The 17893-nt window shown below is 48.5% G+C and overlaps 2 protein-coding genes across 2 annotated transcripts; one reads left to right on the top strand and one right to left on the bottom strand.

Annotated features, from left to right (window-relative positions):
* Positions 1-4439: 4439 nt before the first annotated feature.
* AIRIM (AFG2 interacting ribosome maturation factor) lies at positions 4440-9592 on the bottom strand. Its single transcript, XM_054648407.2, has 4 exons — positions 9315-9592; positions 9065-9247; positions 8867-8988; positions 4440-8550 (listed from the first exon to the last, which is right to left on the bottom strand). The coding sequence occupies exons 1-4, from the start codon at positions 9581-9583 to the stop codon at positions 8483-8485; spliced, it is 642 nt and encodes a 213-aa protein (XP_054504382.2). The 5' UTR covers positions 9584-9592; the 3' UTR covers positions 4440-8482.
* Positions 9593-9748: 156 nt separating this feature from the next.
* On the top strand, positions 9749-14575 carry CDCA8 (cell division cycle associated 8). The gene is made up of 10 exons (XM_054648433.2): positions 9749-9910; positions 10022-10150; positions 10392-10432; positions 10908-10983; positions 11314-11444; positions 11728-11801; positions 12061-12159; positions 13334-13460; positions 13981-14067; positions 14390-14575. The coding sequence occupies exons 1-10, from the start codon at positions 9829-9831 to the stop codon at positions 14444-14446; spliced, it is 903 nt and encodes a 300-aa protein (XP_054504408.2). The 5' UTR covers positions 9749-9828; the 3' UTR covers positions 14447-14575.
* The last annotated feature ends 3318 nt before the right edge of the window (positions 14576-17893 follow it).

Below are 17893 nucleotides of genomic sequence, written 5' to 3' on the forward strand. Positions count from 1 at the left end.
AAGCAATGAGATAATCTCTGCCCTGTGGGAGCTGTTCTGCTGGTATCTTTTGTTGCAGGAGAGGGGAGACAGAGCTGCTTTGTTGCCTGCTCATCTTCGCAGAGATCCCTGTTCTGACTCAGCCTCAGAAGGGAATGAAAATCCCTCAAATAACCCAAAAGATTCAGAAATCCTGCTCAGGGAGGCAGCATCAGTTTGTGTCACTGCTGGAGAGAGAAGGGAAGGTATTACCTGAAGCTGTACAGCTGTGAAGAACTGGATGGGAACAAAGACAAATTGCAGCTGGATTTCTCTGCTCCTGCTTTTTTCCACAGCCACTAAAAAAAACACCACCACAGACAGCAAATGATGGAAACCACAGCGCTTTTAGCTGAGCTCTCTGGCCTCAAAACTGGGTCATTTGGGAAGGTCTGGACAGGACAAGCCCCATGTGCAGGGCTGGGGTGCAGGACAGGGACCTGCAGGGACCCTGGTGCACTCTGACTCACAGGCTGGCTGCTTTCACAAGCCCTAGAGAGAACCTGAGTTTAGCTCATAGCAAATGCCTTTTGGGGATGGAAAAAATAAAACAGAAAAAGAGAGGCTGACCCATTTGAGTTCCATCTGTTGGGGTTTATAACTGTTCTCCTTATAATTGCCAACAGACAATGTGAATTGCAATTAGCTAATTGCTTGCTAACTTTGCGTTCTAATAATAGTCATGTTCCAGAGTTATACAAGTTTGGAGGCTGCTGCTGTTCCCTTGCAACTGGCAATAATAAATAATATCATATTCCCTCAGCTTTGCCATTTCTTCCAAGTTTCATCCCCATGCAAATTGCTCCAGCATGTCCTAATCCCTGACGGGAGGGCAGAAGCATCAACAGCATTTATTTGGAGTTCCCTGCACTACAGGGAGGGTTCAGCACATGCACAAGGATGGGAAGCTGGGACTCCTGTGTCCCAGCAGGGCCAGGAGGTGCCTGTCATCCTGGCAGGGTGGCACCAGTGGGGTCTGCATGCCTGGAAATCCAGCCCTACCCTCAGCATGTGCTTGGTTGGAGCTTTTTTGGAGGTTTTGGGTTTTGTTTGGATTTTTGCTTTCCCTTCACAGGCTCGGATGTGGCCCTGGCCCCTGTAGTGACATGTTTTATTACCAGTAGCTTCAATAATGTCAGCACAGACGCAGACTGGAGCTTTCACAAGCACAGCCTCTCAGCTGTGCAGGGTCACCACAGCAGGGATAAGCAGGGTCTGGACCCCAGTGGGGCTGTGGGGAGAACAGGGGCCAGGTTGGGTGCAGAGCCCCAGCATCTCCTGGCTGGGGGCATGGAGAGCTCCCTTGCACACAAGTGAACTTTTCAGCACCCCTCTCTGGGCTGTGTGACCTCCAGCTCATTACTGCCACGCAGATGCAGCTAATTGAGGAGCAGAGCAACAGCCTGATCCAGCAGAGTCAAGGCCAATGAAATGAACATCATTCCCTGGCACACGAGGAACTACTGAACAGGGAGCTGCCAGCAGGCTGACATCTCCAGAGCTTACAGACTAATCTCATTAAACCCGACCAAAAAGCCTTTCAGAGCTGGGGGAGCCGTGTCCAGCCAAAGCTGGGCTGGATTATTCACCTCTGGGGCTTTTCCACATGCTTGGCTCCCTGTCCTCCCACATGGCAGGCAGGGGGGTGGCATCCCATGAGGACAGGATGGGCAGCACTGCCCAAACCCCCCTGTGCCAGCTCTGGGCTCCCCAGATGGGGCTTGCACAGGGGCTCCTGTTCAGGTTCCTCATGAGCTGAATTTTGTCACTGCCCCAGGTGCCCCCAGCCCCTGCTTCCAGCAGTGCAGCTGCAGCTTCTTGGTTCCAGAGCTGCTCCTCCTCTGGGCACAGCTATACTGACTTTCTCAACCCTCACTTCTACCCTTTCCTGCTCCTCACAAGTAGATTTTTGAAGTTGAAAAGCACTCCTTGTGCAAGCCACGCTCCACAGCTTTGTCTTCCCTCTCACACAACCTGCTCTCACCCCTTCCCTGGGGTTTGGGCTGAGGTACCAGAACTGTACCATGAAAGGGAGTTCTCCTTGGCAAAGCCACAACAGGAGCTCCCCCCCAGAGCAGGGGGAGATTCTGTCCCTCCCCATGGCTCAGGTGCACAGGGCAGGCAAAGGTGGCTCTTGCTCAAACCGAGCAGTGGCACACAAGGAGCTGGAGGAACCCAGCCAAAGGAACAGCTTTGCTCACTTCTGCTTTGGCTTCGTCTGTGAATGTTTTCTCTCAGCACTGGTTGATGAGTTTCAGACTGAGGGAACGTTAGGAAACCAGAGGGAGAGGGCTGTGACACACTGCAGGATGTGCCAAGGACCAGCAGTGATGCACAGCAGCTGGCAGGACCCTGGTGTGCACCTCACCCTTGCTGCCCCCACAGGACCTGCCAGCCTCACCTGGCTGTCCCTGCACACCCACAGCTGCCCAGCACCAGCTGCAGCCTCTCTGTTCACCCCAGCACCTGGGCACCATTGAGGAGGTCTCTGGTGTTGAGATGACCCCAAAGTGTTAAAAAGTTTCTTTTTCCCAGCCCCGAGACCAAAGAAGAAGTCAGGATTCCTTGGCTCTCGTTCTCAAGGTTGTTTATTTGCTCTTATCTAGTACATTGTCCTTCCAACCTGCTGAGGTCTGTCCAGCAGGTCAGTTTGTGGTGGTGTTGGCTTTTTATACTAAGAACTACCTGTACTTTATTTACAATAATTTTCCTATACCTATCACCTATGTCAGACTGTCTGTCTCTAAACCAATCCAGAAGTGCCACCATCACAGCAGAAGATGGAGGACAAGAAGAAGAAGGAGAAGGACAGGACATGCCCAGATTCCTCCATCTTGACTCCTGAACCCCCATTCTAAATCCCCAAAATTCTACTTTTTCACCCAGTGATAAATTCACTAACATTCTACTCAAACTCTTGTGGCTTGTAAATCTTCACACAAAGTTGGTAATTGTTTTCCATGGGTTAAAATTGAAGGCACAGGTGCCTGTGACTCCGTGCCAAGGTCTCTGAGCCCCTTGCCAGGGTCTGGAGTCACCCAGGGCAGCCAGAGGAATCTCCTGGGTTCCAACAGACCATCCCCTGCTGCCCCACAGCCCCACGGTGGCACTGGCTGGGTCATGCCAAGGGGACAGACACAGGGTTTGTAGCAGAAGCCTCTCCACTCAGGGCAGGAGAGGAGGTGGCAGGAAAGCTGCCAGGGAGGGGCAGCTGCCCAGCACAGTGTCCCCAGGGCCACTGGCAAGCTGCAGAATCTGGCACAGGAGGGCACAGGAGCACTCTGGAGCCAGGGGAACATCCCTCCTGCTGCCCCCATATGCACCAGGTGCTTTGGGACATGAGGCTGTGAGGTTTGGCCAGCTTGAATTTATCTCCCAACCTCAGGGGAGCAGAGCAAAGGTCCTGTTGGGCTCAGTGTGGGGCTGAGGCTGACAAGTGGCCATGGACTACACACAAAAATGCTCTAAAGCTGACAGCACCAAATGTTTCTTCTCCATCTAGCACAGTTGTTTAGGATTCAGTGAGGAACAAAACTGCATCTTGTAGGTTTTAATAAAGCTCTTGGCGAGCAGTTCAAACACCAGGGGAGAAGCTGGAGAGCGAGGTTGGATTTATGGGAGCGGGAGGAGATCGTTTGCTTTCTTAGGAACTGGAAAAGATTAATAGTGTGCAAAGGCTCTTGGATTCATTCCTCACATAGCAGAATGGTTAGGAGACTTACTGGCTTGATGTTCTTCATTCTGCTTTCCCCAGGCAGCCTCGAGACTGTCTGGGCTGTGGAGAGAAGGAGCAGGGAGAACAGGGAGTGTGGTGGTGCTTGCAGGGGTCCCAGGATGAGGGAAGAGATGAGAATCTTGAGTCCATGTTTCAGAAGGCTGATTTATTATTTTATGATATATATTATATTAAAAGAAAATGATATATTAAAACTATACAAAAAGAATAGAAGAAAGGATTTCATCAGAAGGCTTGAAAGGAAAAGAAAGGAATGATAATAAAATCTTGTGACTGACCAGAGAGTCTGAGCCAGCTGGGCTGTGATTGGCCATTAATTAAAAACAACCACATGAGACCAATCCCAGATGCACCTGTTTGCATCCCACAGCAGCAGATAACCATTGGTTAAATTTCGTTTCTGAGGCCTCTCAGCTTCTCAGGAGAACAAATCCTAAGGAAAGGATTTTTTATAAAATATCATGGTGACACAGGGAGCCATCCCATGGCAGCCCCAGTGAAGAGGCAGCTGTGGCATGCTGGGGGACAGAGGGGAACCCAATCTCAGGGTGCTTTTTTGGGAAATTAAATAGATGCTTAATATTTCTGTATGGGGCAATTTTCTTTGCCCCTCAGCAAAGTCACAGAGGAGTTCTGCTTCAGGCCAAGATGAAAGTCTCAAAGAATAAGCTCAAAAACCACAGGGACTTGTGAAGCCCATACTTGGTTTATTAAATTAATCACAAAGCTTTTTATCACATATTTCTGCCTCTGAGCCACTTTACACTTCAATTCAGGTGCCAAATCCTTTGTCTTTTCCATAACTGTGGGCTCTTGTAATACACTCAGTTTTGAAATCTGCTTCAAATCCATGAGCTTAGGCTGAAGCAAAGCTTTTGGGTTTGTTTTGGAAATCTGGTGTTACCAAGAGCAGGTCCCCATTTCAAAGCAGAACTGCAAAGGCCTCACTGCACCAGAAGCCAGTGCCCACCCCTACAGGAGGAAAAAACCCAACCATACACGAGTCAGGTGCTCTTATAAATGTTTGTGGGCATTTGAATTTAATAGCTGAATTGAGTTTGTGCTTTTCCTGTAAGTGAAGAATAACTGTTTTCCAATGGAGTTAGCAGGAGGTAAAGCTGAAAATCAAAGTGTGAGCTTTGTGTTTCCTGACAATTTTCCTTTAACAAGGTAGCTCCAGCTGCTAACTGCATTTTATTGCATTCCTCAAAGACAGATCTCCGTGCAAGAATACTTTTAAGAGCTCTACTCCAAAAATAAAGGTACTTGGATTTATTTTTATGGTTACATATATTTTACCAGTTGGTCTCAGAAGCCCTTATGCTGCCTTACCCATAGCCTCACTAAGACACAGCACAGGCTGGAGCCCCTTGATGCCAAGATAAATTTTTGCCTTTTCTATATCTTTTATAGATCTTTTCTCTATCTTTTATGTATTCTCAGTGCTCTTAGAACACATACTTGTAATTCCTTAAGTCTGATAGCTTAATATAATCCTGGTAAACTTAATATAGTCCTGGTATTCTGTTAGGCTAGAAGATCAAACATCCTAAAGGCCTTGTAGATGAAAGCTGGAAAACCCTACACTATCTTGAAAATCCAAGGTCCCATCTAAAATACATCTTATAAACTAAGATTAAGCCCATCCAAGAGGGAATATTTTGAGATGAGAAAATGTCAGACTGTTAATTCAAGCCTCTCATTGAAGCATCTTTATTAGATATACTAATTTGCAAAATCTATAAAATTGTACACACAATCTCTCAGGTGTACATTTCAGCATACTCCACCTTGATGAAGTGTTGCACCATAAGGATCCTTATTAAATACCAAGAAAAAAAACCGCTTTATCCCTTAACTGTGCCTGGCTCTTAATTTTAGGATCAAGGAAAAGGCATCACCCTGACCCTGCATTTGGCTCCCCAGCAGCTGCTGCTCTCACTCACCTCCCTCCTGTCCCAGTAGTCAGGAAGGTGCAGAAATCTGGCACCAGAGACATCCCTGTGCTGTGAGCAGGGCTCTGGCTCAGCCCTGCAGCTGTCAAGCAAGGAGCAGGAGTGGCCTGTGCAGCTGCCTGGGGACACCTGTGACACTGACAGGCTGAATGCCCACCCTGGCTCTGCTCATGGGGGAGCCCTCAAAGCCCAGAGACTCCCAGGCTGAAGGGAGCTCTGCACACATGAGGAACCGTGTCCTGCTTAGCTGTGGGGTCTCTGGCAGCCATCCTGACAGAAGATGCAGATCTGCAGCAGAACAAGCCCACAGCTGATCCCAATTAGAGTGCAGAGACTCACTCACACCCCACAGAGCGCTCATCCTGGCTGATGACACAGCCCAGGAACAGCACAGAGCAATTAATCACACCAAAACTTCAATGAGCACCTCACTCACCCCATTTCAGTCAGTCAGAGTCAGGGCACAGCCACTTTCAATGCAGAAAGCTCCCTCAGCACTTTGTTAGCACAAAGACAGACATCAGGGGCCAAACATCTGGGAGAAGCAGGAGGGCCACCACTGAACTGTGCTGAACATCTCCCAGAATTTAAATCCATTTGTTCACTGGGCAGCTGTCCTGAAGAGAGGCTGACAGAAGAGGGGTGTTGAAGGGTTGTACAGCATGCACACATGCAAGGACAATTCTGCATCCAAGCTCACCACCTGGTTTGTGAGGATGACACACCGAGGCCTGAGCAAGAATGACACCTCTGATTGACCCTGAGCCACCAGCCATGCTCCAAACCCTGGGTAAGGAGCCAAGGCTGCACAGCCACGTGAGCCCCCACCAGGAGCAGAACCCAGCTCACCTCCACCCTGGGCAGGGTATTGGAAATGCACAGTGAGTCCCATGGCAGGGAAGAACAATTCATCTGACTCCATGTTCTCAGAAGGCTAATTTATTACTTTATTATACTATATTATATTAATGAATACTATACTAAAGAGTACAGAAAAGACACTGAATGCTAAAAAGATAATAATGAAAACTCGTGACTCTCTCCAGAGCCCCGACACAGCTTGGCACTGACTGGCCAAAGAGTGAAAACAACCCACAGCAGAATCCAATGAAACAATCACCTGTGGGTAAACAATCTCCAAACACAGGAGAACTCATTCCAGATGAGCACAACACAGGAGAAGCAAATGAGATAAGAATTGTTCTTCTTTTCTCTGAGGTTTCTCACTGCCTTTCAGCTTCCCAGGAGAAAACCGTGGATGAAGCAATCGTGTTCAGAGAATGTGAATTCCACAGGCAGGGCACCCAGCACCAGGAGAGGGTTTCCATTGCAGCTGTGTGTGAAGAACTGCAGCTAGAACTCATGATCCCCTGTCCCTGATGGGAGCACTGGCAGCCCAGCCCTTATCCAGCCCTTTCCCACCCCTGGCATCCCCAGCACCCTGATCTGCTCCCCTCCAGGGTTCATGGGTCATGCAGTGCCCTCAGGTGGCCACGGGGACACCCCAGGTCGGGGACACAGAAATGTGAGCACAAACACCACGCCCACAACGTGTCCCATGCAATTCTTTACTGGCTTTCTCCAAGAAGCTGCAGTGTTATTGGTAAATTTTTAAAAATCTCTTTGCCAGGATTCTTTCTCCTGGGACGCTGAGAAGCCTCAGAGAAAAAGGAAAACAGTATTATTTCATTTGCTTCTTTTGTGTTTTGCTGCTTTAGAATATGGTTAGAGATTGTTTATCCAACATGTGAATTGTTTTTACTTAACGACCAATCACAGTCTGGCTGTGTCGGGACTCTAGAGAGTCACAGGTTTTTAATTAATATTTTGTTGAGGCTTCTGTAAGTATCCTTTCTCTATTCTTTAGTATAGCATAATATAATATATATAATATAATATATATAATAAAAAATATAAAATATAATATAAAATATAATATAAAATATAATATAAAATATAATATAAAATATAATATAAAATATAATATAAAATATAAGCCTTCTAAGAACATGGAATCAGATTCATTCTTTCCTGCCACAGGGGATCCCATAAAATGTCACCCTGCAGCTCCTCACCAAGTACACAGCTGAGAGACAAACACCCCACTGCTTCCTGGGAATGCTCAGAGGATCAGTTCTGTTGGCCATGGCCACCAAAAGGTGTCCCTGAACTGTCACACAGTGATATTAAGACTGATTTCAGTGGTAACAGAGCAGTGTACTCCTCACCCTTAAAAGCTGCCTGTGTCAGAACTCAGCCATTTGTGCACCTCTGTAATGACATTTTCAAGCCGGATTTGCTTCCTTCCTCCTCCATGCCCAGGTGGGATGAATGTGAACACACTGCTCAAAGACATGAGGTGAGCACTGTTTCTAGACCCTAATCTGACATGTTTTCTTTATTTGTAAGGACAAATATCTTTCATGGCACCAGCCTGAAGGACTCTATTACACTCACGCATCCGCAGCACCTCATGTAAGTATCAACATTTTTACCATGACACAAAACAGGCACGGCAGAAGGAGGAAAGGACAAGTTCCACAGCTGGAGGTGACTCCCTTCTATCTTCATGGCTTTTTTGGCTGAGCCTCTTCTTCAGAGACCAAGGCCATTTCCACATGAAAATGGTACAGTTCAAGCCTTTCATGCTGAGGCCAAGACTCAACTCATTCAGCTTCCAAAAAGCACCAGGAGAGCTCCTTCAGCTCCTCATCCCCTCTGCAGCATCGCAGAACGTGCCAGAAGCTGGGCAGTGCCAGTCCCTGCTGCCCTGTCAGGAGCCAGCTGAGCAGCTCACCTCATGATGGTTCTCCACAAACAGTGAGACCTTCAGGAGTGTATCTGAGACAGAGAGAAAACAACAACCCTGTCAGCTGCAATGTGCTTTACCTGTATTCTGTACTCCCAAAAACTTGTCCTAAAGGCAATAAAAAAAAGCGTGGGTAGAACTGATGAGCACTGAGCCCCTGCCACACTGTGAGGATGCTGCTTCCAGCTGTGCCCAGGTGTGATGGTGAGTATTTTCCCCTGAGGCTGACCCAGATCTCAGAGCAGGGTCACCCACTGCTGCAGAGACCAGCAGAGCCAGGCCTGTCCCCAGGGGGCATCAGCCCGGAGCCCTGGGCAACACCCCTCAGCTTTTTCCACACAGAGCTACCTTGAACAACATCATCTTCTTTATAACGCTCCAAAATCCTCTCCCAGGACTGCGGCAGGGCTTCCACGTCTGCCAGGCTGTCCAAGCTGAGGCGCTGCAGGAGCAGTTTGCTCTCCAAGTACCTTCGTGCCTGCTAAGGACAACAAGGACAAAAGAGCCCCCCCAGTACCGCCCAGAGACCCCCAGCAGGATGGATACAGGTGCCGGTAGTAGCGTTCCACGTCCTGCAGCCCCTCCAGCACATCGGCCAACGAGGGGCAGCGCGGCCCTCGCCTCAGAACCGCGGCCAGCCCCAGCTCGGCCGGGCCCCGCTCTTCCACGAGCCGCAGCACGGCGCTGCCGGCGGCCCCCACGGCGTCCCGCACGTCCCGCAGCTCCTCCCTGCCAGCACAGCGGGGTCAGCCGAGCCCTGGCGGCCCTGCCCGCCCGGCCCCGGCCTCCTCCTCACCGCCGCTGGCCGAGCTGCTCAAGCAGCGCCTCAGCCGCACCGCGCTGCTTCTGCCACAGCCGCGCCCGCAGCTCCGGGAAGGCGCCCAGCGCCGTCGCGTCCCACGGCAGCCGCCGCGCCGCCCGCATCTGCGCCGCCAGCGCGGCCAGCGAGCCCAGCAGCGGGGCCGTGGCTGCCAGAGCCGCCTGCGCCGCCGCCTCCGCCCGCGCCGCCGCCTCCGACCAGGCCCGGAGCGCGGCCACGGGCGCCGCCATCACCGCCGCCATCATGGCCGTCACTGCCCGGCGCTGCTGCCCCGCGTCATCAGCCCGCGCCGCGCCGCCATTGGCCAGCCGGGGTGGCGGTTGCGTTTAAAGGAGCGAGCGCTGAGGAAGCGCTCAGCGAGCCCGCCCGGCAGGAACCACTGAGGGGAGAACTCGCAATAAAAAGCCCGCAATAAGAACCCGCAGTGGAGAGATCCTGCGATAAGTAACCCGCAATAAGAACCCCTGAGGAGAGAACCACAGAAACACAAATGCCCCCCGCCAAGAAAAAGGGCAGCTCCAGCGCCCGCCGCCGCAAAATGGAGGCGTTCCTCCAAGACTTTGACAGAGAAGGTAGGGTAGGGAGGAGGAGGAGGGGATCGCGGAGAGGAGAGGAGAGGGAGAGGAGAGGGAGAGGAGAGGCCCCGGGCCCGTGGGCAGCGTTCATGCTTCGTCTCCCCGCAGTGGAGCGGCGGCTGAAGCGGATCGAGGCGGACGGGGAGCGCATGGTGCAAGAAGTGGAGCACATGTACGACATGGCCATCCTGCGGCTGCCGGCCGCCATCCGCGAGATGAACTGGCTGGAGTTCTTCGGTGCGGAGCGGGGCCGGGGCTGCTGGGCTTAGGGACTCCTTCCGCCGCGGGTAATAACGAACGGGTGTAAGGGAGGGGCTGGGATCTACCCTGCCTGCAATCCCCAGGGAATGACCCCACTACTCCACTGCTTCTGTTGTCTGGTTTGTGCTGGGTTTTTCGCCCCCACGGTAACAGCCCTGCTGTGCTGTGTGAGTGTCCCCTGACACATCCTGATGTATCTGATATGTTTTCTTTCTAGCTCTAGCAAGAGGTGAAAACACGCCGGAGGATGTGGCTAAGGTAGGTTTCCAGAAGGAACATCAAGCTCTCTGGAGCTATCCTATTCTGCTCCTCACACCGGAGCATTACAAGAGAAACAGTTACATCAATATTTTCACAAATGTTTCCTTAAAACTTAACAATAAGAGAGGCCCGTTGTATCAGAGGTGGGATTTACGTGGTGCTGCTCCTCCCTGTTGATCTTTCCTTACCTGCTAGGTAGCACTCCCGAATCCCTGAGAGCACATGCACTTTGCAGTAAAGGCCAGCATTTCCAAGCTGGTTGAGCAGCTGGGTGTAGGCACAGCACACCTGCAGCTGCAAACCAGGCACAGAGTCCTGAGGGAGGCAGAGATGCATGAAAGGGCCCAGTTTGAGCACAACAGCAAACATGGAGCTCATCTGGCTGTAAAATTATTGGGGGTTTGCTCTATGACTTTGACTTACATTGGGCTAACAACAATCCCAATGGTGCCACAAGTGTTTTTAATTTTAGGCAGACATGGAAATAACAAAAATCCGCAGGCTGAGCGCAGACATCATCGATCCCCTGTTGGATGTTGCTGAGAAAGGTGAGTTTAAACATTGTGGCATCACTGGTGAGGTGGAAGCATGTTGTGGTTACTTACTGTGAATAATAATTCAGTTCTTGCTGACATCCCTCAGTATGTTTAAACCAGGATAATAATCCTACTTTTATGCTGAGTACCTACAGTATGTCTAATTAATTTCATTAAAACATTCAAAATAATCCAAAGCAATGCTCTGGCAGCCATTAGGATTGCTTTGGAATTTGGATTTCTGAAGCAAATTGTTGCCAAAACTGCTGGTAGCTGTTTGCCTTCCCTGCTAAGTAACAATTAAAAGTTATTATTCAGTTGGGTAACACTTTCTCTTTCTAGTGAGTAAGATCAAAAGGAGTGTTGAAGCTGATGAGGAAGCAGAGCCTCCATCACTTCCACGGCAGAAGAGATCTCGGCTTGCCAGCCAGTGTTCCTCAGAGGCTGAGGGAGGGGATGCAAGGACTGCCAAGGTGAGTGAATAGCTGTTCTCTGGGGTGACATAATCCTCAGGACAGGAATTCCTGGCTGAGCTGATGGCTGGGGCTGCCCAGGATGCTCTGAGGGAGACTATACCCAGCTGGTGCTTCCCAGAGAATTCCAGCAGTGGGGAGGATCCCAAAGGCTTGAATGGTGCTTGTTCTGGGCTCTTGTGCAGGGAAAGGGGCTGAGCCTTTTGTGTGGAAGCCTCTTTGTGTGGACTCAGCTGTCCCACGAGATGGAAGTAACTGATCTGGTGAGTGATGTGTGCTGCAGGTGAAGGCATCCAGCAAAAAACCACCCGTGGCCAGAAGACCCCCCTCAGCAAGTGTGAAGGGCATGAGCAAGAGGTAAAGGGGATGTCTGTGTTTCCTCTCTAGAAATGGAGAGTGGGAGTGCAAATATCAATATTTCTCTTTGGTTGGGGGGGAGAGTTGTGCCTCACTATAGGGCAAAATTGATGGGAATGAAAGCTATTCCCAGTTTTGGGGGTCACTGGTTAGTGATAACCCCCGGGTTTAGTGGTGGTCACCTTCTCCAAGCCTTTGACAAGTGCCTGTACACTTGTTAGAGGTTGTGGTATGTGCAGATGTTTATTTCCCTTTACAGATCAAGCAAGAACAGCTTCATCACCCCAGCTTCTGGCAGAATGGTTGATATGTGTGCTCGGGGAGGCACCTCCATGGTTACACCCAGATTTGATCCCAGGTTTGTTAACAGAGAAAACAAATACATTTCCCTTCTATCTCTGCTCCAGTCTGCTTCACACCATCTGTTTACAGCACAGCCTCCAGTGGCTCTTTGGACCTGAAATGAAAGACTTGGACTATGTTGGGAAGGATGGAAGTTTGACAAGAAAGTCTCACAGTTATGTATGCTTAGCAGAAAGATTCTTGAATATAGAATTTGAAGAAGGAATAGAAATGATAGCAAGTTTTGATCTAGAAGAAAAGAATTGCTGAGCCAGTCTCACTGGATAACCAAGGAGGCAAAGGGGATGTTAGTTAGAAAGGGTTTTTTATGACTTAGAACAAAGGATAAACCCACTTTAAACTGAAGATGTTTTTACCAAGCAGAAAGAAAGCACAGGCAAACAAACCTGCCAATGTTGCAGGCAGAAAAAATGTCTCAATTTTTTACTGCAAGAAAACTGAAAAACAACTTCTAGCTTAAACTGTAATGTACTAACTTTTAGTGATTGGAGAATAGTAACATTAATATGGCAATTATAGTAGTTATGATAGGCTATAGATAAAAGTTCAGGTATAGATTGGTTCTATTGTATTAAGATGCTCAATAAAGTATAATAATGCAATGTAACCAAAAGAAAAGTATAGAATGCATTGTGATAAAAAGAAGAGTCTAATAATGCATTTGTAACCAAAAGAAAAGAAGTATGTAATGCATTGTGGCCAAAAGAAAAGTGTAAAATGCATTTGTAACCAAATGAAAAGAAGTATGTAATGCATTGTAGCCAAAAGAAAAGTGTAAAATGCATTTGTAACCAAATGAAAAGTATGTAATGCATTGTGGCCAAAAGAAAAGTGTAAAATGCATTTGTAACCAAATGAAAAGAAGTATGTAATGCATTGTGGCCAAAAGAAAAGTGTAAAATGCATTTGTAACCAAATGAAAAGAAGTATGTAATGCACTGTGGCCAAAAGAAAAGTGTTTAATGCGCTGTGACCCAAGCTAAGGATGCAGCTGGAGCTGACAGCTGTAGGCACAGGCTCTGTCACCCACAACCCCGGACTGCTGTAACTCTTGTATGGACCAAACTGCATTTTGAGGAGCTGTCTGGAGTCCCACATCTCTCATTCAGGCTCCTACTGGACTGCAGGTGCTGTGAGCAAATATCACTCCCTCCTGTCTCTTGTTGCAGGGTGTTCAAGACGCCGGGGCTGCGCACTCCCGCCATCAACGAGCGCATTTACACCTTCTCTGCCAAGGGCAGCCCCCTGGCCGAGCCCGAGGACGTCGTGCTCACCCTGCCCCTTGGTGGGGGAGAGGTAAATCCTGACCCTCCACTGCCCAGGCACCTCTTGGAGCCTCACCTGCCTTGGTTCAGCCACTCTTGTCTCTTTAGCTGTGCCCCTGCAGTTTATCTGAGGGGTGGATTGAGCTTCAAACAAACCTGAAGAGGTTCTTAGCCAGAAGTGGGGCCTGCTCAAGCTGCTTGAAACAGAACAGGAGGGTGTTTCACTGTGCATTCACTTTAAAGCACTTACACTACTGCAGCTTTAGTGGGTTTGATGCTGGCTGCATGCCAGTGCACCCACAAAAAAAATCATTCACTCCCTGGCTTTATCTCCCCTCACCACAAATCAAGCTAGTTAAAACCACCACAGCCAGTACTGCATTAATGCACTGCAGGAGAGGTGTGAGATGAGCTGCTGTTCCAGCTGAATGTGGTTCTCTGCCTGTCTATACTTAGATCTTAGTCTCTTTTATTTTATTTAACTTTTTTACTGTGTCCAATTGCTGCAGCTGGCCAGACAGAAAACCTGAGCTTTGTGTTTGTTTTCACAGAGCATACGTTTGACAGAAAAGGATCTGACCAAGAAGAATTTTCTTCAGCTGAACCCCAAGGCCCAAGGGCTCATGCAGAAGCTGTCAGTAAGTCTGGGTGGTTTTGTCAGCCATGGCTGTAAGGCAATGCTGTCCCTCTGTCACCTCTCAGGGGACTCTTGAGCTGCAATAGAAACTCCTTATTTCCCCTGGCCCCTTCTCTTGTTCTCTTGAATTTTGGCTGAGGTGAAGAAGCAGCGTGGAGCAGGGAAGGGAGAAGCAGGAGCTTTACATCACATCTGGCTCATAGCACAGTGGGGAAAAGAGCTGTTGTCAGTCTGAAAAACAGAGTTGTGCTTTAGGCTGGAGATGCAGGTGGTTGTGGGCTGGACCAGTGTCTGAGTACTGATGGATTTCTCTTTCCTTTCAGGTTTGTCTCACACAGGCTTGCAACGAGGCAAAAATGCCCCAAGATGGAAGTCAGTGAGCAAGACATCCCTCTATCCCTCTGTAGTTCTTGTTTTAATTTGTATATTCCTTTTATTGATATACAGAATGGAAGCTAAAAACTAGTTATTTTACCTTTGATATGTAATGGAAGAAAAATAAATAGAACTTTGGAGAGAAATAAAATTAGTTGAAAATTTCCTTTAAGGTCCAAACCATGACACTTCTCTTGGGCTTGCAGATTAGCAAGTGGGCAGCAAGCCTGATGATTGGCATGTTAAGGGCCATGTTCAGAGTAAATAACTCTGCTTCTCTCTAACTTTGTCTAGAATTTTCTTTTTCTAGAAAAAAACCTGTTTCTTTGGAAGCTGCTGCACTGTCCTTTCCAAAGATGCCTCTTTGTCCTTGATTTAAGCCTCTTTATGGGGCTATAAACAGGGATGTTGAGACTTTGGAACCTTTTGTATATTTGAAAAGTTCTACTTTTGGCAAAACCAGGCCTGCAGCATGGTTAAAATGGAGATGAACTGCAGTCAGAGCTCTTTGGTGCAGGGTGTGGCAAAGCTTATAGAACAGCATTTATACATTAATTTCCTTTGGAGAACAAGCATTTTATTGTATGGAAGACCTCATGCCTATACCCTGGATTTAGAAAACTCTCTTTGAGAGGTTTCAGCAGATTCTGAGTCCTAACTGCAGGTGGCAATAACATATCCCACTCAGCTACACCTACACCTGCCTTGCTCTGCTGTGCACATATTAATTAATTAAAGGTATCAATTAGTTGAGCTGTAAATAAAAAATGGATGTGCTTTTGGATGTGTAAGTTGAGATTCTGCTTTAAAAAATGAAAACAAAATTAACTAGTATTTTTAACTGACCTAGGGAATTCTTTGAAATCAGCACTAATTTAAAAGCTCCAGTTGCAATTTTTAAGACCAAAGCTCTTCCAAAAGAAGTTTCCCTTAGGAAAGAGAAAGCTGCACAGGGAACAAGCATGTGGCTGTTTCCCCAGGGCTGGGTAAGTGCAGCCTGGCAGGGAAACAGCATTTCTGCTTCCCCTGGCTGTGCCAGAGCTCAGCCCTGCTTCCTTCAGGGCTTCCTCTGGCCTGGGGGGCTTGGTGTGTGCTGAGCTGTGCTGTGAGAACTCCACATTTCTGCCCAAATTATTAATGGAAATGTGAAACTTGATCTGAGAAATAATAATCAGTGAGGCCCCTGTGTTGGGCTGTGCTGGCTCTGAGCTCTGTCATCCTCAACATCTTCCAGGTGCCATTTGATTCAATGGCAGTGTAAGACATAAATAGATCACAATTCCCTGCCTGCTGATGGAAGGGATGATGGTTTGGAACAAATTAGAGCCATCTCCAGGCAGATTTTTCATGCAGGAGTTCTTGATTTGAAGGTGCACACAGCACATGCAGCTCTCTCCCCTGACCTGTGTAATTCCACCAAAAATCTGTGTTTCCTGACTCAGCTGACTGAGCTGGGGGCCCAGAGAGACACCATTGGTCCTGCCCAGTTTCTAGCAAAATGGGAATTTGCTGGAGGAGTTTTTCTAAAGGAGCTGCTGTCCTGGGGACCCTGACTGAGTTGGGGGCCCAGGGTGGCACCACTGCTGCTGTCCCCAGGGCTCAGGGTTGGGAGGATGTGCCAGCACAGCCCCAGCACGTGTCCCCAGCCCTGCTGTGCCCAGTGAGACAAGAGATCCTGGACAGAAAAGGGTTTTTTGCTTCTGCTCTCCCACCTGCCACCTGCAGGTTTCCAGGGTGGGGACAGTGAAGCACCTGTTGGGTTCCTGTTGCTGATTCCTCAACTTCTGGCTGTGCCCTCCCAGGGGGAAAAAACACTCCTGGGGTGATTTTGTGTCAGGAAAGAGAGACACACTGGATCTTTTTGATCTTCAGGTTTTTGCTTCCATCTACAACATACTAAAAATCCTAAAACCTAAATTTCCCACCTAAGTGATAAATCTACACTACTCTCTATAATCTATTTCACACCCTAGTGCATTCTGGTCTATTCTGGAGTTTAGGAAACTTTCTCCATGAATGAGGGTCAAAGTCAGTGCTCCCCTAGAAATCAAAGCACCCCAGAGCAGACAGGGAAATATTCCCAGTACCCTGGGTTTCCACAACGGGGCCATTCCACCCTGTCCCATGGCTCAGGGAGTGACAGTGGCTCTGCAGGGTGGGACAGAGCTGCCTACAGGGACCCAAGTGACAAATCACCAGTGCCATTGTTGAGGGGAGCAGGCACAGGCAGTGATGGGGCTGTAATGAATTAAGTGCTGTTCAAATTGATGCAGGAGTGCTGTAAGGAATGTGTGAGTGTGTGTGTTGTGAGGAGTAGGACACAGGTGTGATGAATATTGTCCATCAGCTGTGATAAAAAGCCCATCATCCCAATACATATTTTCAAAAATGAATTTAAGGTTGAAAGAGATTATTAAAAATGAGGAGAGGAAATTGTCTGGGATATATTTAGAGTCCCTTGCTAGGTAAGATGAATTCCAGAAGTCAAAATACTGCCTGTGGGGTGAAGGGGATCGATGCTGGTATTGTGGTGGCTCATGATAAGAAGATAGGGCTGAGGAAATTCTCCTGCCAGGGGAGAGTGCCTGGGATTGCTGTGCTAGGGACTGGTGTGCTGGGCTCCAGGAGGGACACACACAGTGCAGGGACTGTCCTGGAGCCATCAGCCCCCCCCAGAGTGCACCTGGGGGTCTCTGCCCCTGTGAGAACTCAGCACATCGCTCCCGATGTCCAGAGATGCCAAGAGAACCCTTTAGAGTCTCAGAAATCCTAGAATGTTGCCAAGAGTGCTTGGTAGCTTGATTTTGACCCATCCACAGAAGTGACAGCAGTTTGAAGACTTGAAAATCACTTTAGAGTGAAAAGTGTAAAAGAGACACATTTAGAAAGTGAAATATAAACTTTAAAGTTTTTAGTACAGGGAAGTTATAGAGACAAGATAGAGAGATCAGGGCGTGTCTCGTCCTTCTTTTTTCTTGTTGTCTTCCATCTTCTGTAGTGATGTTGGCACTTAGAGATTAGTTTGTGGTGAAAGTGCACTTGCCAACATAGGTAAAAAGTATTAGAAAATAAAAGTAAATATCATGTACGTAGATTTTAGTATAAAAAGACATGACCGCCCCATGGGTGGTCAGAGTGCCCGTGGCTGCCTTGCAGGTCAGACCTCTGTTGGGCAGACAGAAAAATTTTGTAGATAAGAAACAATAAACAATCTGAAGATGGAAAAGCTGAAGAGTCCAGACTCATCCTTTGAAACGCGTCCACCCAAGAACCACCCTACCCGTGTCAGGGCAGAGACAGACAGACAGACGGACCCGACATGCCCCCAGCCTGGGGTCTGGTTTGTCCCTTCCCACCTTGGTTTCCTTCCTGAGCCTGTGGGCACTTTGCAGCTGGGTGGTGGGGACACAGGCTGGTGAAGGCTCCTGCAGAATGAGGTTTGTGAGCAGTCA

This window comes from Agelaius phoeniceus, chromosome 22 (genome assembly GCF_051311805.1).
Source record: "Agelaius phoeniceus isolate bAgePho1 chromosome 22, bAgePho1.hap1, whole genome shotgun sequence".
Taxonomy (NCBI): Eukaryota; Metazoa; Chordata; class Aves; order Passeriformes; family Icteridae; genus Agelaius; species Agelaius phoeniceus.